The 26,484-nt window shown below is 40.5% G+C and overlaps 2 protein-coding genes and 1 long non-coding RNA gene across 5 annotated transcripts; 1 reads left to right on the top strand and 2 right to left on the bottom strand.

The window, feature by feature from the left end:
• The first annotated feature begins 6,884 nt into the window (after positions 1-6,884).
• LOC124461462 lies at positions 6,885-8,149 on the top strand. The gene is made up of 2 exons (XM_047012989.1): positions 6,885-7,471; positions 7,532-8,149. Exons 1-2 carry the CDS (start codon positions 7,226-7,228, stop codon positions 7,637-7,639), a joined length of 354 nt encoding a protein of 117 aa, XP_046868945.1. The 5' UTR covers positions 6,885-7,225; the 3' UTR covers positions 7,640-8,149.
• Positions 8,150-13,889: 5,740 nt separating this feature from the next.
• On the bottom strand, positions 13,890-14,236 carry LOC124461466. Of its 2 annotated transcripts, none has more exons than XR_006955078.1 (3): positions 14,169-14,236; positions 14,068-14,115; positions 13,890-14,018 (listed from the first exon to the last, which is right to left on the bottom strand). It is a non-coding gene; the product is annotated as an uncharacterized LOC124461466 (long non-coding RNA). The 2 variants fall into 2 exon arrangements; XR_006955079.1 differs by having other exon boundaries at positions 13,892-14,018; positions 14,071-14,115.
• Positions 14,237-15,444: 1,208 nt separating this feature from the next.
• On the bottom strand, positions 15,445-17,415 carry LOC124461465. 2 transcript variants are annotated; one of them, XR_006955077.1, is made up of 3 exons: positions 17,112-17,415; positions 16,123-17,051; positions 15,445-16,062 (listed from the first exon to the last, which is right to left on the bottom strand). XR_006955077.1 is itself a non-coding variant. In XM_047012991.1 (2 exons), exons 1-2 carry the CDS (start codon positions 16,366-16,368, stop codon positions 15,955-15,957), a joined length of 354 nt encoding a protein of 117 aa, XP_046868947.1. In that variant the 3' UTR covers positions 15,445-15,954. The 2 variants fall into 2 exon arrangements, 1 of the variants encoding a protein (XP_046868947.1); XM_047012991.1 differs by lacking the exon at positions 17,112-17,415 and having other exon boundaries at positions 16,123-16,368.
• Positions 17,416-26,484: the final 9,069 nt, after the last annotated feature.

Genomic DNA, 26,484 nt, shown 5'->3' with positions numbered 1-26,484 from the left:
TTTTCTTGAATTTCAGAGTTTGGGCAATAGATGTTCGCATTTGTTAGCTCTCTGAGCAGTTTATTGTGAGTTCCGGTGAGCTTTTTGAATAGGGTGTTAGATATTAGGCTACCCCATATGGGAATAGCGTATGTCAAATAGGGACTAAGATTTGCTTGTAGATAGTGACCTTGCAGCGGGTGCTAAGATGGCTTTTAGCTCCCCCGAGCCATTTGTAGCGAGTATAGGTGGACTTGGCTTGAGCACAAAGTTTGGCAATATGGGTTTTAAACAGGAGTTTGCTATCAACAAGGACTCCCAAGTATCGGCACGAGGACGTATTTTTAATAGGTTTGTTATTAAACTTAACAGTGGCAGCTTTAACAGCAGGTGAGGTAGATCGTCTGGAGAAGAGAACATGAACTGTTTTACTCACGTTGACTGTGAAACACCATTTGTTGGACCAGGTAGAGAACTTGTGTAGGTAATTTTCCGTTTTATTCATGGCTACAAGGGCGTTTTTATCGGTCGAGATGAAATAGTATCGTCAGCATATGTAGAGAGCAGGTGTCACCGTGTTTATAGTCGGGTAATATTCGATCAGGTTTCATGCTCAATTATGAACTTTGGAATTGGCATGTCTGACGAGTATATGTTGTATAGCAGGGGTCCCAAAACACTACCCTGAGGGATTCCTGCTAAAATTTTCCCATCACGGGACATAATACCATGGTTACCGCGAACGGAGAACGTGCGACCCTTGAGGTAACATCCAAACTTTGTATAGGTAATAGTAGTACTTTATCACTTGTTACGCAGACCGCAGTGCCAAACTTTGTCAAACGCTTCTGTAATATCGATGAATATAGGCGATCCATACAGTTTGTCCTCAAAAGCTCTCTGGAGGAATTGTGTAACGCGAGCTAGTTGATGCTCGGCCCATGAAATTTGCATTTGTATGGATTGTGAAAGACGTTACATTTAAGGACCCTCTTGGCAAGCAAGGATTCAGTATTTTTTTTTGTTTGCCTATGACAAAAAAAAACAACACATGTTACTCACTTCTTGCCTATAAGAGGGAATTTTCCTGACAATAAGAGCGCTGCCTCAATGATTTTGCCAACTGCAATGACGCCATGAATCGATATGATTCGAAACTGATAACCTGCAAGAAACAATTTACTAATCACTATTAATGAACAATATTTGTAAATACTATATTCTTTATAATTATTGCAGCTTGCAACTTGTTCTTGATCCTCTAGTTGTTTTTACGGTCCTTGGTAAAACCCAGTAAGCATTTATTTACTTGCATGTAAAAAATTTCCCATGTAAATTTCCCACAATTTTTTTTTGTCCTACCAGTAACACCAACAAACATTATGTCTTATATATTAATCATTCACACTATTAATAAGCCATTGTAAATTATTTCTAAGGTCGTTTTTATTGTAATTGTATATGCTTCCTTAAAGGGGGGAGAAAAACAATAAAAGATGGTTGACTCCTTCGGGAGCCAACCACTTGGCTTTGCAACTGCGGCCATACAAGTAAAAAAAAAGAGAGAATTGGAAATTCTCTCCCTTTATCACCTGGCCCGGCTGAGTAACGGCCTGACTCAAATCACGGCCAAAACAATGGACACCTATGGCAAAATAAAAGCTACCCTGGAGGCAAACAAATTTGCCTTTTTTACTCACAGCCCAGATGGGAACGAGGTGCTAGACGTGCGACCCTTGAGGTAACAATCCAGAACTTTGTATAGGTTAATAGGTAGTAGCTTTATCAACTTGTTACGCAGACCGCAGTGCCAAACTTTGTCAAACGCTTCTGTAATATCGATGAATATAGGCGATCCATACAGTTTGTCCTCAAAAGCTCTCTGGAGGAATTGTGTAACGCGAGCTAGTTGATGCTCGGCCCCATGAAATTTGCATTTGTATGGATTGTGAAAGACGGTTACATTTAAGGACCCTCTTGGCAAGCAAGGATTCAAGTATTTTTGTTTTGTTTGCCTATGACAAAAAAAAACAACACATGTTACTCACTTCTTGCCTATAAGAGGGAATTTTCCTGACAATAAGAGCGCTGCCTCAATGATTTTGCCAACTGCAATGACGCCATGAATCGATATGATTCGAACTGATAACCTGCAAGAAACAATTATACTAATCACTATTATGAACAATATTTGTAAATACTATATTCTTTATAATTATTGCAGCTTGCAACTTGTTCTTGATCCTCTAGTTGTTTTTACGGTCCTTGGTAAAACCCAGTAAGCATTTATTTACTTGCATGTAAAAAATTTCCCATGTAAATTTCCCACAATTTTTTTTTTGTCCTACCAGTAACACCCAACAAACATTATGTCTTATATATTAATCATTCACACTATTAATAAGCCATTGTAAATTATTTCTAAGCTCGTTTTTATTGTAATTGTATATGCTTCCTTAAAGGGGGGAGAAAAACAATAAAAGATGGTTGACTCCTTCGGGAGCCAACCACTTGGCTTTGCAACTGCGGCCATACAAGTAAAAAAAAAGAGAGAATTGGAAATTCTCTCCCTTTATCACCTGGCCCGGCTGAGTAACGGCCTGACTCAAATCACGGCCAAAACAATGGACACCTATGGCAAAATAAAAGCTACCCTGGAGGCAAACAAATTTGCCTTTTTTACTCACCAGCCAGATGGGAACGAGGTGCTAGATTTGCCATCAGGCGCTAGTGAATGACGAGATGGACCAGGATATTGGCCAGATTTAGCACGAAGATTTGCACGCGAAGCTACTGGCGGCATTTGCATGGCAGGTGAGTAATTTGTTGATTTAGTAGCATAGTTTAGCATTTTTATATTTTTTCCAGGTGCAGGAGCAGCTTTATGGCGTTTAGGACCAGATGACGGGCCACGTGGTGCAGCAGAAGATGCAGGAGGAGCTCCAGTTGGAACTGCTAGCGGCTGCGGCTGGATTTTAGATATGTATTTAGTTAAATTAGCTTGATTCTTTGTTGATTTTTTGTTTTTTTTCAGGTGCAGCCTTAGGTAGAGGGCCAGAAGGACCAGCTGGTGTTGCTGCAGGTGACTGAGAGGATTTGCAGGTAAGCTCACGTGATTATTGAGAGATTTTTCTGACGATTTGTGTTTTTTTCCATGTGCAGGCGCTAGTGAATGACGAGATGGACCAGGATATTGGCCAGATTTAGCACGAAGATTTGCACGCGAAGCTACTGGCGGCATTTGCATGGCAGGTGAGTAATTTGTTGATTTAGTAGCATAGTTTAGCATTTTTATATTTTTTCCAGGTGCAGGAGCAGCTTTATGGCGTTTAGGACCAGATGACGGGCCACGTGGTGCAGCAGAAGATGCAGGAGGAGCTCCAGTTGGAACTGCTAGCGGCTGCGGCTGGATTTTAGATATGTATTTAGTTAAATTAGCTTGATTCTTTGTTGATTTTTTGTTTTTTTTTCAGGTGCAGCCTTAGGTAGAGGGCCAGAAGGACCAGCTGGTGTTGCTGCAGGTGACTGAAGAGGATTTGCAGGTAAGCTCACGTGATTATTGAGAGATTTTTCTGACTATTTGTGTTTTTTTCCATGTGCAGGCGCTAGTGAAGGACGAGATGGACCAGGAGATTGGCCAGATTTAGCACGAAGAATTGCACGCGTTGCTACTGACGGCATTTGCATGGCAGGTGAGTAATTTGTTGATTTAGTAGCATTTTTTAACATTTTTATATTTTTCCAGGTACAGGAGCAGCTTTATGGCGTTTAGGACCAGACGACGGGCCAGGTGGTTTTGTGTTTTATTGCTGATTTAGATAATAATTTTAATATATTTTCAGATACAGCAGCTGCAGACGGACTAGCTTGACGAGATTCTGGACGACGCAGATGAGACGATGCATACGACGCTGGACAAGGAGCTGCTATTTGCTGTTGTGTATTTTCAGGTGAGTATTTGTACTTTTTAGTTGGTTTTATTTTTACATTTGTTTTATTTTCAGGTATTGGTGCATCAGGCGAGCGGAAATCTGGACAGGACGATGGACGAGATGGTGCAGACGCTGAGAACGAGGTAGAGAGTGCAGGAGGCGCGTCTACTGGAGGCACAGCTGTCGAGGACTGGCCCTCTGGCCAGGCCAGGACAACCGCTGAATAGTGGGCAGGATTCTGGCTTTGCAGGGGCCGCCTGAAATCATATTTCGTTATGATTAGGTAAGTGAATGTTTGCAGAAGTATTAGTATTGGTGTTAGAGTGATTGTTAGTTAGGACCATCATGGGTGCAGTATCAGTTTTCCTTTTTTCTTAGAGCATCAGTGCTATTCGTGCTGTTATCAATTAATTTGAGCAACTCAGATTCCAGACTAGCCATGTTTAGAGCGAGTAGTTCATTTTCCGTGTATTGAATTTGTTCGTTTGGCCCAAGGGGGGCAGGCTTTCCGGGGGTTTTTTTTTTAGCTATAGACGCTTCCTTAGCTCTGAGAACATCTTGCTTTTCAGTGATCCTGTTGTAGGTCTGGTGACAGTTGTCAGCAATAAGTGCTGGCGCCTTGGAGCCAGGGTTGAGCTGAGGTGGCATCAGTGGTGGTGTTTGGGCTTTTTTTATCGTTCGTGAGGCGACAAGTTTATCTATTTGCTTTGAGTACCTAGGCCATGGCAAACGTTTAGGGATAAATGGCTTTAGATAAAGTTTTTGGTCAGACATGAAGTTAAAGAATCTTAGGCAAGCGTCATTGTATATAGTTTCTAGAGGTTTGGCGTTATGTTTTTCTTGAATTTCAGAGTTTAGGCAATAGATGTTCGCATTTGTTAGCTTTCTGAGCAGTTTATTGTGAGTTCCGGTGAGCTTTTTGAATAGGGTGTTAGATATTAGGCTAACCCATATGGGAATAGCGTATGTCCAAATAGGGACTAAGATTTGCTTGTAGATAGTGACCTTGCAGCGGGTGCTAAGATGGCTTTTAGCTCCCCCGAGCCATTTGTAGCGAGTATAGGTGGACTTGGCTTGAGCACAAAGTTTGGCAATATGGGTTTTAAACAGGAGTTTGCTATCAACAAGGACTCCCAAGTATCGCCACGAGGACGTATTTTTAATAGGTTTGTTATTAAACTTAACAGTGGCAGCTTTAACAGCAGGTGAGGTAGATCGTCTGGATAAGAGAACATGAACTGTTTTACTCACGTTGACTGTGAAACACCATTTGTTGGACCAGGTAGAGAACTTGTGTAGGTAATTTTCCGTTTTATTCATGGCTACAAGGGCGTTTTTATCGGTCGAGATGAAAATAGTATCGTCAGCATATGTAGAGAGCAGAGTGTCACCGTGTTTATAGGTCGGGTAATATTCGATCAGGGTTTCATGCTCAATTATGAACTTTGGAATTGGCATGTCTGACGAGTATATGTTGTATAGCAGGGGTCCCAAAACACTACCCTGAGGGATTCCTGCTAAAATTTTCCCATCACGGGACATAATACCATGGTTACCGCGAACGGAGAACGTGCGACCCTTGAGGTAACTGTCCAGAACTTTGTATAGGTTAATAGGTAGTAGCTTTATCAACTTGTTACGCAGACCGCAGTGCCAAACTTGTCAAACGCTTCTGTAATATCGATGAATATAGGCGATCCATACAGTTTGTCCTCAAAAGCTCTCTGGAGGAATTGTGTAACGCGAGCTAGTTGATGCTCGGCCCCATGAAATTTGCATTTGTATGGATTGTGAAAGACGGTTACATTTAAGGACCCTCTTGGCAAGCAAGGATTCAAGTATTTTTGTTTTGTTTGCCTATGACAAAAAAAAACAACACATGTTACTCACTTCTTGCCTATAAGAGGGAATTTTCCTGACAATAAGAGCGCTGCCTCAATGATTTGCCAACTGCAATGACGCCATGAATCGATATGATTCGAACTGATAACCTGCAAGAAACAATTATACTAATCACTATTAATGAACAATATTTGTAAATACTATATTCTTTATAATTATTGCAGCTTGCAACTTGTTCTTGATCCTCTAGTTGTTTTTATGGTCCTTGGTAAAACCCAGTAAGCATTTATTTACTTGCATGTAAAAAATTTCCCATGTAAATTTCCCACAATTTTTTTTTTGTCCTACCAGTAACACCCAACAAACATTATGTCTTATATATTAATCATTCACACTATTAATAAGCCATTGTAAATTATTTCTAAGCTCGTTTTTATTGTAATTGTATATGCTTCCTTAAAGGGGGGAGAAAAACAATAAAAGATGGTTGACTCCTTCGGGAGCCAACCACTTGGCTTTGCAACTGCGGCCATACAAGTAAAAAAAAAGAGAGAATTGGAAATTCTCTCCCTTTATCACCTGGCCCGGCTGAGTAACGGCCTGACTCAAATCACGGCCAAAACAATGGACACCTATGGCAAAATAAAAGCTACCCTGGAGGCAAACAAATTTGCCTTTTTTACTCACCAGCCCAGATGGGAACGAGGTGCTAGACGTGCGACCCTTGAGGTAACAATCCAGAACTTTGTATAGGTTAATAGGTAGTAGCTTTATCAACTTGTTACGCAGACCGCAGTGCCAAACTTTGTCAAACGCTTCTGTAATATCGATGAATATAGGCGATCCATACAGTTTGTCCTCAAAAGCTCTCTGGAGGAATTGTGTAACGCGAGCTAGTTGATGCTCGGCCCCATGAAATTTGCATTTGTATGGATTGTGAAAGACGGTTACATTTAAGGACCCTCTTGGCAAGCAAGGATTCAAGTATTTTTGTTTTGTTTGCCTATGACAAAAAAAAACAACACATGTTACTCACTTCTTGCCTATAAGAGGGAATTTTCCTGACAATAAGAGCGCTGCCTCAATGATTTTGCCAACTGCAATGACGCCATGAATCGATATGATTCGAACTGATAACCTGCAAGAAACAATTATACTAATCACTATTAATGAACAATATTTGTAAATACTATATTCTTTATAATTATTGCAGCTTGCAACTTGTTCTTGATCCTCTAGTTGTTTTTACGGTCCTTGGTAAAACCCAGTAAGCATTTATTTACTTGCATGTAAAAAATTTCCCATGTAAATTTCCCACAATTTTTTTTTTGTCCTACCAGTAACACCCAACAAACATTATGTCTTATATATTAATCATTCACACTATTAATAAGCCATTGTAAATTATTTCTAAGCTCGTTTTTATTGTAATTGTATATGCTTCCTTAAAGGGGGGAGAAAAACAATAAAAGATGGTTGACTCCTTCGGGAGCCAACCACTTGGCTTTGCAACTGCGGCCATACAAGTAAAAAAAAAGAGAGAATTGGAAATTCTCTCCCTTTATCACCTGGCCCGGCTGAGTAACGGCCTGACTCAAATCACGGCCAAAACAATGGACACCTATGGCAAAATAAAAGCTACCCTGGAGGCAAACAAATTTGCCTTTTTTACTCACCAGCCCAGATGGGAACGAGGTGCTAGACGTGCGACCCTTGAGGTAACAATCCAGAACTTTGTATAGGTTAATAGGTAGTAGCTTTATCAACTTGTTACGCAGACCGCAGTGCCAAACTTTGTCAAACGCTTCTGTAATATCGATGAATATAGGCGATCCATACAGTTTGTCCTCAAAAGCTCTCTGGAGGAATTGTGTAACGCGAGCTAGTTGATGCTCGGCCCCATGAAATTTGCATTTGTATGGATTGTGAAAGACGGTTACATTTAAGGACCCTCTTGGCAAGCAAGGATTCAAGTATTTTTGTTTTGTTTGCCTATGACAAAAAAAAACAACACATGTTACTCACTTCTTGCCTATAAGAGGGAATTTTCCTGACAATAAGAGCGCTGCCTCAATGATTTTGCCAACTGCAATGACGCCATGAATCGATATGATTCGAACTGATAACCTGCAAGAAACAATTATACTAATCACTATTAATGAACAATATTTGTAAATACTATATTCTTTATAATTATTGCAGCTTGCAACTTGTTCTTGATCCTCTAGTTGTTTTTACGGTCCTTGGTAAAACCCAGTAAGCATTTATTTACTTGCATGTAAAAAATTTCCCATGTAAATTTCCCACAATTTTTTTTTTGTCCTACCAGTAACACCCAACAAACATTATGTCTTATATATTAATCATTCACACTATTAATAAGCCATTGTAAATTATTTCTAAGCTCGTTTTTATTGTAATTGTATATGCTTCCTTAAAGGGGGAGAAAAACAATAAAAGATGGTTGACTCCTTCGGGAGCCAACCACTTGGCTTTGCAACTGCGGCCATACAAGTAAAAAAAAAGAGAGAATTGGAAATTCTCTCCCTTTATCACCTGGCCCGGCTGAGTAACGGCCTGACTCAAATCACGGCCAAAACAATGGACACCTATGGCAAAATAAAAGCTACCCTGGAGGCAAACAAATTTGCCTTTTTTACTCACCAGCCCAGATGGGAACGAGGTGCTAGATTTGCCATCTTGAATGCGAAGCTTAAAATACTTAAAATTAAGGTCCTAGGCAGCCAGGAGGTACGCGTCGAGAGGCAAAGGGAGATTCCCCAATGCAAAAACTGCCTCCTCTTTGGCCATACAGCCAGGTACTGCTGCCTTCCCCCGCTCTGCTCCGTCTGTGCTGGCCAGCACAAATCCGACAAATGCCCCTCTCCTGATGGCCAATCTCCAAAGTGTGGCATCTGCGGAGATGGCCATAGAGCCACCTATAGGAGCTGTGCCTTTTATAAGGCTGAACTGGCAAAATTTGTCGTTGACCAGCGCCCAGAGCGGCAAGAAAGGCAAATGAATCATGAAAAGGAAAGAAAATTTGGGCATGAGACAATGAATATGCAATCTAACGCTAACAAAAACTTACCTGAAGTCCACCAGCAACCGTCTGCACCACCTTGCCAGTCGACCTGTCCAGATTTCCGCTCGTCTAATGCACCAGTACCTGAAAATAAAACAAATCGTAAAATAAAATCAACTAAAATCTACAATTGCTCACCTGAAAATACACTACAGCAAACAGCAGCTCCTTGTACAGCGTCGTATGCATCGTCTCATCTACGTCGTCCAGCATCTCGTCAAGCTAGTCCGTCTGCAGCTCGTCCATCTGAAAATAAAATAAAATCATTATCTAAATCTCCGAAAAATCACAAAAACTCACCTGTTAATCCATGTCAGCCAGCAGCAGCACCGCCTGCGAGTCCTCGTGCAGCATCTTGGCAATCATCTGGTCCATCTCGTCCTCTGCTAGCGCCTGCACCTGGAAAAAAACCCAAATCGTTAGAAAAATCACCTAAAATTCACACAAACTTACCTGCAAATTATAGTCATCAGCAGCAGCAGGTCCTGGTCCTCAAGCAGCGGCTACACCTGAAAGCCAAAAAATATCAACAAAAAATCGCTCTAAAAAAACCATAAACTTATATGAAAGCCAGCTGCAGTCTTTAGCAGCACCTTTTGCAGCCCCTCATACACTTTCTGGTGCTAAATCTCGTCTGGCAGCCGCCCCATTGGGTGCAACTAATGCGCCTGCACCTGAAAGAAAGCAAAAATTGTTACAAAAATATACCAAATCAACAAAATACTCACCTGTAAATTACTCGCCTACAGCAGCAACGCCTATTTATACACTAGACGTACCTGAAAACGGCGAAACAACTAAAATTAAAACAACTATAATTATCGACAAAGCTAAAAGTCAGCGGTACTCACCAAATACCAACATGCGGCCAACAAAACTGGCCAAGCCAAATCACCAGTACCTGAAAACAAACAAAAAATTAAATTAATCAACAAACACTTACCTGCAAGCAAACCCGGTCGGGCAGCAACACCAACAAAAATGCAAAACGGATCGTTTCGCAAAACCTTGCAGCAACAAAATCTGCCAAAGGTCGCCAGCTGTTCTCGACCCAACAGCTTTACTCTGTCGTCGCCAGAATACTCCACCGTTCACGAACTCGCCATGTTCCTGCAAGGCATCTGAAATTAATTTTTAAAATGTTCTATGTTAATTATTACTATTGTCAATTTTATATTTTTTTTACTTACCTATATTTTCCTATTGTTTACAAATAAATGTCGCTCTCTTTCCAGCTCACATGCGGAAACTTCGCCATCAGACCCATATCGATGACTTATCGATAGGTCATCAACATTTCAGAGCATTATCGATATGCCGGCCAATTCTGGCTAAACCAAAGCCAAAGACTCTGAATCTCAGCCTTATAAAGCTAACTTCTTGCCTTGCTCTCAAATGATGCCTTACGACTCTAGCCAATATTGGCTTATTTTACTTAAATATTTGGTCTCTATGTTTTTCCCCACTAAAAGCTAATTGCTCTAAAACTTCTAGCCTATAAAGCTAACTCAACTAAAAGCTGACTGCTCTAAAACTTTTAGCCTTTAAAGCCAAGCCTTGCTCGCAATTGATGCGCCAACAGCCAAGCTAAAAAACTAGTGTTACTCAGACCCAAAATATGGGTCTCCCTACTTTTTTCTCCAGTGTGGAGGAAAACCAGTTTTTTCCCCGACATTAATCGCCACGTTTTTGTAGCCGCCTTAGCACCAAGTTCTTATTCGCCAAGTTTATTATTAAAAAATTGCTACCTACTTGACTACTTATGCTAAAAGTAACATAATCTTAAATCTATCATACAAACTATCTTACCTAAATCGCTAAAAACTAAATGTTAATCTAATGTCTTATTGTATATTTTTTATTTAGTATTAATCTAGTTTTAAGATAATTTTAATCCCCCCGCCACTGCTGCTGTAACGGCCTTTTAAATTTAAATTTTTGCTATATACCCTTGTAGGTGAAAGACTGAGGCCAGGCGGATCAAACGCCTTACCTTAAAAAGTGGGGTAATTCAAGGTCATGTAAACGCGGCAGAACTCTCCTTGAAGTGATCCAGGCTGACAAGAAACTGGACATCCTGGCGACGGGTGGTAATACTCATTTCCCACACGACCGGCGAAAAAATCCCTCAGCCATTGACTTTGGAGTTTATTCTGGAATAAACCACAACAGATTAACTACTCAAGCTATATGCGAACTATCCTCTGACCACTGACCTGTTTTTGTACCCATCACGATGGACCAGCACCCAAACTTACTTCCTGACAATCGAAGACTTTTGCCTGTAGGATCTAACATCAAACTGTTCCAAAACACCCTCAGCGACTCCCTCCACCTAAATATGGAAATCGAATCTGGATTAGACATTGAGGACGCGATTAATATCTTCACAAACAATAGTCACCATGCTGCAGCCCTGGCCACTAAACCTCTACGAAGGGACCTGCCAAATACGAATCGTACCGAATCGGAGGAGCCATACCTATAAATAAAAAAATGCACAAATTATTAAAACAAAAAATAAAATAAAATTGACATAATGCCTCTCACGAAACTTTGAACGTAAAAAAACATTAAAATATACTAAACAAAGAAATAAGCCTATCAAAAAACAAACACTTAAATAAAAAACTATGTAAAATAGACTCCTCTGATCGGTACAGACCCCACAAGCTGTGGCAATTAACCAACAAACTAAAACGGCAGCCCCTTCCTAACTGGCCTCTTAGGATCCCTAGCGGAGTAGACAAGAAGCATGCATGGACAAGATCACCTGAAGGTAAAATGGAGCTGTTTACTGACCAGTTAGAGAAGCGTTTCTCTCCCATCTTGACAAATAGCTCCCTTGACAGGGCCTAAATCAACGAGGGAACAAATGCCATCCTAAAGCCATGTAAAACCCATCACTCCATCGCTAGCTCCTCCGCCAACTTTGACTCCAGCAACTCACCTTTTGTCAAGCCCATCACTCTCTCTGAACTAAAAAAAGAGATTGATAGCTTAATCAACAAAAAACACCAGGATATGATAGGATCAACAATGCCCTAATCAAAGTTCTCCCACTCAAAGCTATCATCTTCTTACTCAAAATATACAACAGCATCCTACGTTTTGGCCACTTCCCCCTAGTGTGGAAAAAAGCCATAGTTGTCATGGTAAAAAAACCAAAAAAACCAATTTCTGAAGCTAGCTCGTATCGCCCCATAAGCTTGCTTCCTGCTTTCTCAAAAATACTTGAATCCTTGCTTGCCAAGAGGCTCCTTAAATGTAACCGTCTTTCACAATCCATACCTAACCACCAATTTGGATTCCGCAAATTTCATGGGGCCGACCATCAACTAGCTCGCGTTACACAATTCCTCCAGAGAGCTTTTGAGGACAAACTGTAGGGATCGCCTATATTCATCGATATTACAGAAGCGTATGACAAAGTTTGGCACTGCGGTCTGCGTAACAAGTTGATAAAGCTACTACCTATTAACCTATACAAAGTTCTGGACAGTTACCTCAAGGATCGCACGTTCTCCGTTCGCGGTAACCATGGTATTATGTCCCGTGATGGGAAAATTTTAGCGGGAATCCCTCAGGGTAGTGTTTTGGGACCCCTGCTACACAACATATACTCGTCAGACATGCCAATTCCAAAGTTCATAATTGAGCATGAAACCCTGATCGAATATTACCCGACCTATAAACACGGTGACACTCTGCTCTCTACATATGCTGACGATACTATTTTCATCTCGACCGATAAAAACGCCCTTGTAGCCATGAATAAAACGGAAAATTACCTACACAAGTTCTCTACCTGGTCCAACAAATGGTGTTTCACAGTCAACGTGAGTAAAACAGTTCATGTTCTCTTCTCCAGACGATCTACCTCACCTGCTGTTAAAGCTGCCACTGTTAAGTTTAATAACAAACCTATTAAAAATACGTCCTCGTGCCGATACTTGGGAGTCCTTGTTGATAGCAAACCCCTGTTTAAAACCCATATTGCCAAACTTTGTGCTCAAGCCAAGTCCACCTATACTCGCTACAAATGGCTCGTGGGAGCTAAAAGCCATCTTAGCACCCGCTGCAAGGTCACTATCTACAAGCAAATCTTAGTCCCTATTTGGACATACGCTATTCCCATATGGGGTAGCCTAATATCTAACACCCTATTCAAAAAGCTCACCGGAACTCACAATAAACTGCTCAGAAAGCTAACAAATGCGAACATCTATTGCCTAAACTCTGAAATTCAAGAAAAACATAACGCCAAACCTCTAGAAACTATATACAATGACGCTTGCCTAAGATTCTTTAACTTCATGTCTGACCAAAAACTTTATCTAAAGCCATTTATCCCTAAACGTTTGCCATGGCCTAGGTACTCAAAGCAAATAGATAAACTTGTCGCCTCACGAACGATAAAAAAAGCCCAAACACCACCACTGATGCCACCTCAGCTCAACCCTGGCTCCAAGGCGCCAGCACTTATTGCTGACAACTGTCACCAGACCTACAACAGGATCACTGAAAAGCAAGATGTTCTCAGAGCTAAGGAAGCGTCTATAGCTAAAAAAAAAACCCCCGGAAAGCCTGCCCCCCCTTGGGCCAAACGAACAAATTCAATACACGGAAAATGAACTACTCGCTCTAAACATGGCTAGTCTGGAATCTGAGTTGCTCAAATTAATTGATAACAGCACGAATAGCACTGATGCTCTAAGAAAAAGGAAAACTGATACTGCACCCATGATGGTCCTAACTAACAATCACTCTAACACCAATACTAATACTTCTGCAAACATTCACTTACCTAATCATAACGAAATATGATTTCAGGCGGCCCCTGCAAAGCCAGAATCCTGCCCACTATTCAGCGGTTGTCCTGGCCTGGCCAGAGGGCCAGTCCTCGACAGCTGTGCCTCCAGTAGACGCGCCTCCTGCACTCTCTGCCTCGTTCTCAGCGTCTGCACCATCTCGTCCATCGTCCTGTCCAGATTTCCGCTCGCCTGATGCACCAATACCTGAAAATAAAACAAATGTAAAAATAAAACCAACTAAAAAGTACAAATACTCACCTGAAAATACCCAACAGCAAATAGCAGCTCCTTGTCCAGCGTCGTATGCATCGTCTCATCTGCGTCGTCCAGAATCTCGTCAAGCTAGTCCGTCTGCAGCTGCTGTATCTGAAAATATATTAAAATTATTATCTAAATCAGCAATAAAACACAAAACCACCTGGCCCGTCGTCTGGTCCTAAACGCCATAAAGCTGCTCCTGTACCTGGAAAAATATAAAAATGTTAAAAAATGCTACTAAATCAACAAATTACTCACCTGCCATGCAAATGCCGTCAGTAGCAACGCGTGCAATTCTTCGTGCTAAATCTGGCCAATCTCCTGGTCCATCTCGTCCTTCACTAGCGCCTGCACATGGAAAAAAACACAAAACGTCAGAAAAATCTCTCAATAATCACGTGAGCTTACCTGCAAATCCTCTTCAGTCACCTGCAGCAACACCAGCTGGTCCTTCTGGCCCTCTACCTAAGGCTGCACCTGAAAAAAAAAACAAAAAATCAACAAAGAATCAAGCTAATTTAACTAAATACATATCTAAAATCCAGCCGCAGCCGCTAGCAGTTCCAACTGGAGCTCCTCCTGCATCTTCTGCTGCACCACGTGGCCCGTCATCTGGTCCTAAACGCCATAAAGCTGCTCCTGCACCTGGAAAAAATATAAAAATGCTAAACTATGCTACTAAATCAACAAATTACTCACCTGCCATGCAAATGCCGCCAGTAGCTTCGCGTGCAAATCTTCGTGCTAAATCTGGCGAATATCCTGGTCCATCTCGTCATTCACTAGCGCCTGCACATGGAAAAAAACACAAATCGTCAGAAAAATCTCTCAATAATCACGTGAGCTTACCTGCAAATCCTCTTCAGTCACCTGCAGCAACACCAGCTGGTCCTTCTGGCCCTCTACCTAAGGCTGCACCTGAAAAAAAACAAAAAATCAACAAAGAATCAAGCTAATTTAACTAAATACATATCTAAATCCAGCCGCAGCCGCTAGCAGTTCCAACTGGAGCTCCCCCTGCATCTTCTGCTGCACCACGTGGCCCGTCATCTGGTCCTAAACGCCATAAAGCTGCTCCTGCACCTGGAAAAAATATAAAAATGCTAAACTATGCTACTAAATCAACAAATTACTCACCTGCCATGCAAATGCCGCCAGTAGCTTCGCGTGCAAATCTTCGTGCTAAATCTGGCCAATATCCTGGTCCATCTCGTCATTCACTAGCGCCTGATGGCAAATCTAGCACCTCGTTCCCATCTGGGCTGGTGAGTAAAAAAGGCAAATTTGTTTGCCTCCAGGGTAGCTTTTATTTTGCCATAGGTGTTCATTGTTTTGGCCGTGATTTGAGTCAGGCCGTTACTCAGCCGGGCCAGGTGATAAAGGGAGAGAATTTCCAATTCTCTCTTTTTTTTTACTTGTATGGCCGCAGTTGCAAAGCCAAGTGGTTGGCTCCCGAAGGAGTCAACCATCTTTTATTGTTTTTCTCCCCCCTTTAAGGAAGCATATACAATTACAATAAAAACGAGCTTAGAAATAATTTACAATGGCTTATTAATAGTGTGAATGATTAATATATAAGACATAATGTTTGTTGGGTGTTACTGGTAGGACAAAAAAAAAATTGTGGGAAATTTACATGGGAAATTTTTTACATGCAAGTAAATAAATGCTTACTGGGTTTTACCAAGGACCGTAAAAACAACTAGAGGATCAAGAACAAGTTGCAAGCTGCAATAATTATAAAGAATATAGTATTTACAAATATTGTTCATTAATAGTGATTAGTATAATTGTTTCTTGCAGGTTATCAGTTCGAATCATATCGATTCATGGCGTCATTGCAGTTGGCAAAATCATTGAGGCAGCGCTCTTATTGTCAGGAAAATTCCCTCTTATAGGCAAGAAGTGAGTAACATGTGTTGTTTTTTTTTGTCATAGGCAAACAAAACAAAAATACTTGAATCCTTGCTTGCCAAGAGGGTCCTTAAATGTAACCGTCTTTCACAATCCATACAAATGCAAATTTCATGGGGCCGAGCATCAACTAGCTCGCGTTACACAATTCCTCCAGAGAGCTTTTGAGGACAAACTGTATGGATCGCCTATATTCATCGATATTACAGAAGCGTTTGACAAAGTTTGGCACTGCGGTCTGCGTAACAAGTTGATAAAGCTACTACCTATTAACCTATACAAAGTTCTGGATTGTTACCTCAAGGGTCGCACGTCTAGCACCTCGTTCCCATCTGGGCTGGTGAGTAAAAAAGGCAAATTTGTTTGCCTCCAGGGTAGCTTTTATTTTGCCATAGGTGTCCATTGTTTTGGCCGTGATTTGAGTCAGGCCGTTACTCAGCCGGGCCAGGTGATAAAGGGAGAGAATTTCCAATTCTCTCTTTTTTTTTACTTGTATGGCCGCAGTTGCAAAGCCAAGTGGTTGGCTCCCGAAGGAGTCAACCATCTTTTATTGTTTTTCTCCCCCCTTTAAGGAAGCATATACAATTACAATAAAAACGAGCTTAGAAATAATTTACAATGGCTTATTAATAGTGTGAATGATTAATATATAAGACATAATGTTTGTTGGGTGTTACTGGTAGGACAAAAAAAAAATTGTGGGAAATTTACATGGGAAATTTTTTACATGCAAGTAAATAAATGCTTACTGGGTTTTACCAAGGACCGTAAAAACAACTAGAGGATCAAGAACAAGTTGCAAGCTGCAATAATTATAAAGAATATAGTATTTACAAATATTGTTCATTAATAGTGATTAGTATAATTGTTTCTTGCAGGTTATCAGTTCGAATCATATCGATTCATGGCGTCATTGCAGTTGGCAAAATCATTGAGGCAGCGCTCTTATTGTCAGGAAAATTCCCTCTTATAGGCAAGAAGTGAGTAACATGTGTTGTTTTTTTTTGTCATAGGCAAACAAAACAAAAATACTTGAATCCTTGCTTGCCAAGAGGGTCCTTAAATGTAACCGTCTTTCACAATCCATACAAATGCAAATTTCATGGGGCCGAGCATCAACTAGCTCGCGTTACACAATTCCTCCAGAGAGCTTTTGAGGACAAACTGTATGGATCGCCTATATTCATCGATATTACAGAAGCGTTTGACAAAGTTTGGCACTGCGGTCTGCGTAACAAGTTGATAAAGCTACTACCTATTAACCTATACAAAGTTCTGGATTGTTACCTCAAGGGTCGCACGTCTAGCACCTCGTTCCCATCTGGGCTGGTGAGTAAAAAAGGCAAATTTGTTTGCCTCCAGGGTAGCTTTTATTTTGCCATAGGTGTCCATTGTTTTGGCCGTGATTTGAGTCAGGCCGTTACTCAGCCGGGCCAGGTGATAAAGGGAGAGAATTTCCAATTCTCTCTTTTTTTTTACTTGTATGGCCGCAGTTGCAAAGCCAAGTGGTTGGCTCCCGAAGGAGTCAACCATCTTTTATTGTTTTTCTCCCCCCTTTAAGGAAGCATATACAATTACAATAAAAACGAGCTTAGAAAAATTTTACAATGGCTTATTAATAGTGTGAATGATTAATATATAAGACATAATGTTTGTTGGGTGTTACTGGTAGGACAAAAAAAAAATTGTGGGAAATTTACATGGGAAATTTTTTACATGCAAGTAAATAAATGCTTACTGGGTTTTACCAAGGACCATAAAAACAACTAGAGGATCAAGAACAAGTTGCAAGCTGCAATAATTATAAAGAATATAGTATTTACAAATATTGTTCATTAATAGTGATTAGTATAATTGTTTCTTGCAGGTTATCAGTTCGAATCATATCGATTCATGGCGTCATTGCAGTTGGCAAAATCATTGAGGCAGCGCTCTTATTGTCAGGAAAATTCCCTCTTATAGGCAAGAAGTGAGTAACATGTGTTGTTTTTTTTTGTCATAGGCAAACAAAACAAAAATACTTGAATCCTTGCTTGCCAAGAGGGTCCTTAAATGTAACCGTCTTTCACAATCCATACAAATGCAAATTTCATGGGGCCGAGCATCAACTAGCTCGCGTTACACAATTCCTCCAGAGAGCTTTTGAGGACAAACTGTATGGATCGCCTATATTCATCGATATTACAGAAGCGTTTGACAAAGTTTGGCACTGCGGTCTGCGTAACAAGTTGATAAAGCTACTACCTATTAACCTATACAAAGTTCTGGACAGTTACCTCAAGGGTCGCACGTTCTCCGTTCGCGGTAACCATGGTATTATGTCCCGTGATGGGAAAATTTTAGCAGGAATCCCTCAGGGTAGTGTTTTGGGACCCCTGCTATACAACATATACTCGTCAGACATGCCAATTCCAAAGTTCATAATTGAGCATGAAACCCTGATCGAATATTACCCGACCTATAAACACGGTGACACTCTGCTCTCTACATATGCTGACGATACTATTTTCATCTCGACCGATAAAAACGCCCTTGTAGCCATGAATAAAACGGAAAATTACCTACACAAGTTCTCTACCTGGTCCAACAAATGGTGTTTCACAGTCAACGTGAGTAAAACAGTTCATGTTCTCTTCTCCAGACGATCTACCTCACCTGCTGTTAAAGCTGCCACTGTTAAGTTTAATAACAAACCTATTAAAAATACGTCCTCGTGCCGATACTTGGGAGTCCTTGTTGATAGCAAACCCCTGTTTAAAACCCATATTGCCAAACTTTGTGCTCAAGCCAAGTCCACCTATACTCGCTACAAATGGCTCGTGGGAGCTAAAAGCCATCTTAGCACCCGCTGCAAGGTCACTATCTACAAGCAAATCTTAGTCCCTATTTGGACATACGCTATTCCCATATGGGGTAGCCTAATATCTAACACCCTATTCAAAAAGCTCACCGGAACTCACAATAAACTGCTCAGAAAGCTAACAAATGCGAACATGTATTGCCTAAACTCTGAAATTCAAGAAAAACATAACGCCAAACCTCTAGAAACTATATACAATGACGCTTGCCTAAGATTCTTTAACTCCATGTCTGACCATGAGAACAAAGAAATTGAAAAACTTTATCTAAAGCCATTTATCCCTAAACGTTTGCCATGGCCTAGGTACTCAAAGCAAATAGATAAACTTGTCGCCTCACGAACGATAAAAAAAGCCCAAACACCACCACTGATGCCACCTCAGCTCAACCCTGGCTCCAAGGCGCCAGCTCTTATTGCTGACAACTGTCACCAGACCTACAACAGGATCACTGAAAAGCAAGATGTTCTCAGAGCTAAGGAAGCGTCTATAGCTAAAAAAAAAACCCCCGGAAAGCCTACCCCCCCTTGGGCCAAACGAACAAATTCAATACACGGAAAATGAACTACTCGCTCTAAACATGGCTAGTCTGGAATCTGAGTTGCTCAAATTAATTGATAACAGCACGAATAGCACTGATGCTCTAAGAAAAAAGGAAAACTGATACTGCACCCATGATGGTCCTAACTAACAATCACTCTAACACCAATACTAATACTTCTGCAAACATTCACTTACCTAATCATAACGAAATATGATTTCAGGCGGCCCCTGCAAAGCCAGAATCCTGCCCACTATTCAGCGGTTGTCCTGGCCTGGCCAGAGGGCCAGTCCTCGACAGCTGTGCCTCCAGTAGACGCGCCTCCTGCACTCTCTGCCTCGTTCTCAGCGTCTGCACCATCTCGTCCATCGTCCTGTCCAGATTTCCGCTCGCCTGATGCACCAATACCTGAAAATAAAACAAATCTAAAAATAAAACCAACTAAAAAGTACAAATACTCACCTGAAAATACACAACAGCAAACAGCAGCTCCTTGTCCAGCGTCGTATGCATCGTCTCATCTGCGTCGTCCAGAATCTCGTCAAGCTAGTCCGTCTGCAGCTGCTGTATCTGAAAATATATTAAAATTATTATCTAAATCAGCAATAAAACACAAAACCACCTGGCCCGTCGTCTGGTCCTAAACGCCATAAAGCTGCTCCTGTACCTGGAAAAAATATAAAAATGTTAAAAAATACTACTAAACCAACCAATTATTCACCTGCCATAAAAATGCCGCCAGCCGCAACACATTCTTCTATTCCAGACGCACCTGAAAACGAAGAAAAAACAAAGTTAAATTTAACTACAAATATTGGAAAAACTAAAAGCCAACAATACTCACCTAAAAACTCAACGCGGCCACCTGCATCCCATGGAGTCTAGGTAAGTACCTCGACCTGAAAATAAAAATAAGCAAAAACATCAACCTAAAAAATACTTACCTGCAAGCAGCTGTTCCCGTCCTAACAGCTTTACTCTGTCGTCGGTGGAGGTCTCCAGTGATGATTCAGCAGCCATGTTCCTGTAAAATAATAATAATTAATTTATAATTTCCAATATTTGTTAATCTTATTGTCAATTTTTATAGTTATGTCACATTTTTCTAATTGTTTGTTTACATTTTGGAAATATATCGCCTTCTCTTTTCAGCCACATGCGCCGCCACCTGATGCTGCATCGATTTCTTATCGAATAAGTATTGAGCAGCAACAGTGAGCGCACACGCAATAATGAGCACTCACTCCAGTGTTGCCCTAAAAATACCACAAAAAAATGCCAGTTTCCCTACATTTCTCGCTCTAGCGCCCTATGCACTTCTCTACTTACCTCTATTAGTGCCCTCTGCACTCGCCTAATTCCCCCTATTAAGACCCCTTGCACCGGAAAATTAAATTTAAAATTCTTATTGCTAAAAACTAATACTTACTTATGCTAAATACTTAAAACTACTTACGCCATAATTATCTCTAAAAAAAACACTAAATTCTAAATGTCATTGTCTATTTTATTATTATACATTCATTGTTAGTAATTAAGTTAGTTTATAAGTTATTTTATATTGTCCCTCCCCTGCTGCTGTAACGGCCCTATTTTTAAATTTCTGTTTTATGTCTCTAGAAGATGAAAGGATAGAAAATAAAGCGGCCTCAATCTGAGGCCAGGCGGATTATTCAAATTAATAGAAGATAATTATGCCTAAAAATATCCTAAAATTTTCAATCACGCCCATAAAATATTTCTATTGGACATTTGTATCTCACTGTTAATTAACATTTGGACATCTCTCTGCCTCCAGTTACAGTGCAGTCTGGATTCAAGTTATGTTAATGAACTTAGCCGCAAATATAAATCTGTGAGAAATTTCCAAATTATATGATATTATATATATTCTAGACCACTTTGGACTAGTCTTAATTCATTTTTCACTTTATTATGCTTTCAGCACTTATTGTAAATTGCTGTATTTAATGACCCTTGTTATAGATTCTAAGGTCTTAGAATGAGAACAATAGTTGCTAGTTTGAGAATTCGCCTCAACACAAAGAAAAAAACAAAGAAAAAAGCTCCGCTATAAATTGTTAAAAAATATAGTAAAGGTGGGAATTAATTGCCCAAATAAATCTTAAAAATAGTGTTTCAAGGCTCTTCACTAGTGTGCCACGGAAAATTGCCAATTTCCTAGCTAATTATTTAAATAAATGACAATTTAATATTATTGTGTTGTTATAACCTAAAATGATTTATGTAAGAGGCTGGCAATCGAAAAAATTTTTTCACTTGGGTATGTATTAGTGTATATACATACATACCCCTAAGTTCTCTCTCAGCCCTTTTATACATAACACATATACACACACACACTATGGAAGGCGGTGACACACAGTTTTTCTTCTCACCAAGTACGGTCGCGTAGTTCAAGTCGTTCCGAAATCTCGTCAAATAAAGGAGCTTCCTGAGACCTGAGAACATACACAATTGTTAACCAGAGTCGGTTAGGGGTGGTGCTACGTACCCAAACACCTGCGGGCTCAATCGGGAGCCACTACTCCACCTGGCTTCATAGTTCGTAGTTCGATAGCATCAGCTGTTCAGCAGTGTTGGTCAACGTATTCGGACACAGCTGATACGGGTAGCAGACCTGTAAGCTTACAGCCCGTAACAGCGTACATAAGCGGTGCATGCTTTCAGGCTGCACCATTTGGCGATCGTTGGAATTTTTAAAATTTTCTAAATTTCGAATCTACTGAATCTATAGATTGATAACGGCCAGCATTGGCCCCTGCCGCTGTGGCAATGCCGGTCAGTCCAATGGAGTACGAAGAGGATGGGCAAAGGGCTTCTGCCCTTTAAAACAAAAAGAAAGGCTCAGTTAAAGCATAGACCAGATACTATTATTCTGCATAGCACTGAAGGGGTCTCATATAGCGATATGCTCAAAATGGTAACTAGAAGCCAAGATGAAAAAATTAAAGCCGTTGGAGGAAATGTTACCAAGGTGAGGCGCACAGCGAATGGCGACTTACTCCTCGAGCTAAGTAAGGGAAGAGCAGATAACCTTCATAAGCTAAAAGAAGATATTGGCAATGTGCTGGGCGCCAAGTTCGAAACTCGCGCTCTCACAGATAATATAAGGCTGGAAATACTGGACCTAGACAACGAGACAACCGTAGAAAAGATAGTAGCAGCCTTTTCTACCAAGTTGAAAATTGACCTAGAGCCAGGCGCTGTCAAAAGTCTCTGCCCATCATACCGTGATACCCAGAAAGCGGTCATATATGTTCCGGCAACAACCGCAGAGACAATCGTCAAGGCCAATAAGATTACGGTGGCATAGTCAGTGTGCCGAATCAGAATTAATAATGCCCCAGTTAGATTCTACAAGTGCCTAAAAACTGGCCATGTCGCTGCCAAATGTAATAGCGACGTTGACAGAAGTGGCTGGTGCTTAAAATGCGGAACCAGCGGTCATAAAATTCGGGACTGCTGTAACGAGGCCAAATGTTTTCTATGTGCAGCAGAAGGACTGACTTCACTCTCACATGTAGCTGGCAGCCAGAGATGCCCCTCCGCAAACGGGCGGTCATCCAACGAGACCCGTAAGCACAATAATGATGATTAAGTTTATCCAGCTTAATCTAAATCATTGCTGGGCAGCCCATGAGCTGCTATCACAGACAGTGGGTGAGTCTAGAGGCATTTCCAACACTTGATATAGCTTTGCTTAACGTAGGATCCCAAAATACCTTCAATAGAGCGGGACTCGGCTCAGTAATAGACCTGACTTTCGTCAGTGAAAGTCTTTATAGGTCAACTAGCTGGGCAATTGCTAATGTAAATTAAACACTTCCTTCACTCACGGGTTAAAAAAATGAATTTTTATTTATAAAGTCACTTTTATTACAATACAATATGTTAATATTATAACTGAAAGATGCTGACTTTGGTGAGCGAATTCGGCGGAGTTTAAGCGAAGTTACCGGTTGGTTTGTACTTAGGCTCAAGACTGATTTGCTATGGTTCAATTATGTTGGATGAAGGCTTGGGTAATCGACGTCGTCGCTGGCGGTGGCGTTGGCTGAGTCCAATAGTCCACTTTAAGTGCGTGGGACCATTCTTTGTTTACACAAGTGTTCAGGACCATTCTTTGTTTATTGCCGAAATTTGTGGCGTGATTCTGCGTATGCACCGAACCCGACACCATTCTTCTAAGGCCTGGGAAAATGGGGTGCAGGCTTATTGTTTATCCTAGCGATCGGACTGTTACTTGAGATTGGCGATCATGCGACAAATGGGCATGTGACGATTGAGTGGGGTTGACCAATGGGTATTGCATGTGATGATGAAATAGGGTTGACCAATGGGCATGCGTTTAATGGGCATGTGTTGACGGACTTGGGTCTATGGCTTCTATGTTATGGTATGAGTTGTGATAGAAGTGCTTAACTCCTCCCCCTTTAAGTGCGGACGTCCTCGGTCGCAACAACATATTGGACGGGCCCGATTGAGACTTCCATTGGTGGACCATGGTTGCCTGTTCCGTGGCTGCAGTATTTTTTAATGATGCAATATGTTATCATCGCAGCTGCTAGAAGAGTTAGAATAATCCAGTTTGACGAAGACATAATCAAGTTGTTTCTTTGGATACGCTCCAGATTATTAGTATTATTGATGTGTAACTCCTTGATCATTTCCAGCGATAGCTTTTCGCCTCTCTGCTGCTTATTTGATAGTAACTGTAACAGCGGTGGTTGAACCTCGGCTTCAAAGCGTGTCTTCACAATATACCAGGAGTCTTCTATTATGACTGTCGCGTTTTCCGCTTGGATTATGAAGGTGCCTTCTAGGGTGATGTTTTCTCCATTGATGCTGATGTCCCCTTGGAATTGGTTCAGCAGCAAGGTACCGGGCATTATTTCTGAATGAGATTTTACGTGCTGATTGTTGATGACCTTACATTGGGGATTCCTTCTTTGCAAGTAGGCTCCTATACATTTACTGTTTTCTAAATTAGTCAGATCTTCCAGTTTACAAATTGTCTTACCATTATGAATTTTACAATTACTCTTATTGGTTAACCCGAAATATTTCTTGTTACATTTCATGATGTTTTCATAGTCTATTTCTTCTATAAATTTTTGATATTTAATTGGTATTGCTAGGATTTGTTTACAAATTTCATTAATTACTCTGGGAAGGCTAACAATATAAAGGAGTGATTTACCATCTGAGGCTACACTGACCTCAGCAAACTCTATTAATTCTTCAATGTTTATAAATGTTAAACTTTCTTCTTTAATTGTTTCGATGAAATCTATTTCGGTAGAGGATAATATTAGTGAATTTACTGTATTGGCCTTGGCCCAATCGATTGCATAGATAATATTTGTTATTTCTTCTCTTAGAAGACTCAATTTAAATTTGGTTATTTCAATTTCTTTTGACTTATTGTTAGATTCGGGTTTACCTCTAATTAATATGGTATTAGTTATTTTAATTAAATCATTTATCTTATTCTCTATTAGATTATTAATTACGACCTGCCGATTATTGTTTACCAATTGTTGATTGATCTTATTTACCACAATCATATGATCTTCGTGATCAGGTGTGCCCGCTAACCATTTCCACGCCGTGCCAAGTATATCAAGCGACCTTTTGTTTCTAAACTGCATCGGCTGAAGCCTCCTCAGTTCATTCTGTATCCGCGTTATCTCATAGGCCAAAAAAGGCTGATACGGACTTAGGTTTGTCGAATTTTTGACGACTTCTTTTAAAACGGATATGGACATTTGATATTTTTCTAGTTCGATGACATGGACGATTTTAAAGGTTCCATTCTGGCGCGCGGCTAACCCGGTTTCCAACATGACCACTCTTGACTTAGTGTAGTCTAATATGGTTGTGTGACCCCAGCAAAGTGGTAACATAAGCAATCTGTCGAAAGAGGATGTTTATCAATATTTCAAGTGGTTTTTATAAACTATCCTGCCTGACCTGGTTTTAATTTTGGTATTAAGATCTTCGGCTACTATTTCTTTTTTGTATCTAGACGTTAGTTTCGAACCTAATCGTTTATTAATCCTAACGTAGATGGTTTCACCTGGATCGTAAATTTTTATGGGTTTTTTTGTTTTGTTATGGTACCCTAGGTCTTTGTTTTGTTTCTTTAAGATGTTTTCCGAAATCTTTTCCCTTTCGAGTGCTAATTTTTCTGGTGTATGGATTAAATTTGTTGCGAAAAATGCTTCTATTGGCTTTTTATTTTCGATGGAATTTCTATGTGCTCTAAGGTGTTCTTTAATTATGATTTCTTGTTCTTGGGTCTGATCATGGACATCTACAGTTTGAATTTGGGTGAATCTTGCCTTGTAATTCCTAAAATGCTCCGGAAAAATTTGTTGAATTTTACCCATGATACTTTCAGAAGTGAAAATACCATTTACTATTCTCGGATCCATCTTTTCTTTTAGAATAGTTACAAGATCGTTTTCAGAATAATTACTTCTCACTATTGTATGTCTGTGGTATGTGGGGAATGGTATTTCGAAAGTGGTGGATTCGTTATCACCAGTGAGGATAAACAATTGGTTTTTAAAGACATTGATGGGTACTTCCATTGCTGGAATGAGTTCATGCCCTGAGCTTTCATCACTGTGGACTGTAGCTGACGTACTACTAGCATTTATGTTAGTAGGGTTCCTAGAGAGCGCGTCTGCTACGACATTTGAGCTACCCGGTTTATATTTCAACTCGTAGTTGTATTCCTCCAGGTAACTTTTCCATTTCTTCAGCTTTATGTTGTTATTTTTTGGGCTGATAGCATAAGTGAGAGTCTGGTGGTCGGTGTAAATGATCACCTTGGATTTGCCGTATACATACATTCTTAGCTTATCCAATGCCCATACTATTGCTAGCATTTCTCTTTCATTTGTGGCATAGTTTTCTTCAGCTTTGGATAACGCACGGGAAAGAAATGTAATGGGTCTCCCATTCTGTTCTAGAGAAGCTCCTAGTGCGATGTTTGAGGCATCGGTGGTTAGATGGAACTCTTGTTTAAAGTCAGGGTATGCTAGCATAACGTCTTGTGACACTAATGCATTTTTCACTTTCTCAAAGGCATCGGTTTCGGCTTCACCGAATCGGATTTCGATCTTACTTGAGACATTTTTCTTGGCTCTGCCATGTTCTCCTCTCAATAACGCAGTCAAGGGTCTAGCTAATTTAGCAAAATCTTTGATAAATCTTCTGTAATAACTAG

The sequence above is a fragment of the Drosophila willistoni genome, unplaced genomic scaffold (assembly GCF_018902025.1).
Source record: "Drosophila willistoni isolate 14030-0811.24 unplaced genomic scaffold, UCI_dwil_1.1 Seg493, whole genome shotgun sequence".
Taxonomy (NCBI): Eukaryota; Metazoa; Arthropoda; class Insecta; order Diptera; family Drosophilidae; genus Drosophila; species Drosophila willistoni.
The sequence above is the reverse complement of the archived record's forward strand: the minus strand, read 5'-3'. Positions and strand labels throughout refer to the sequence as shown.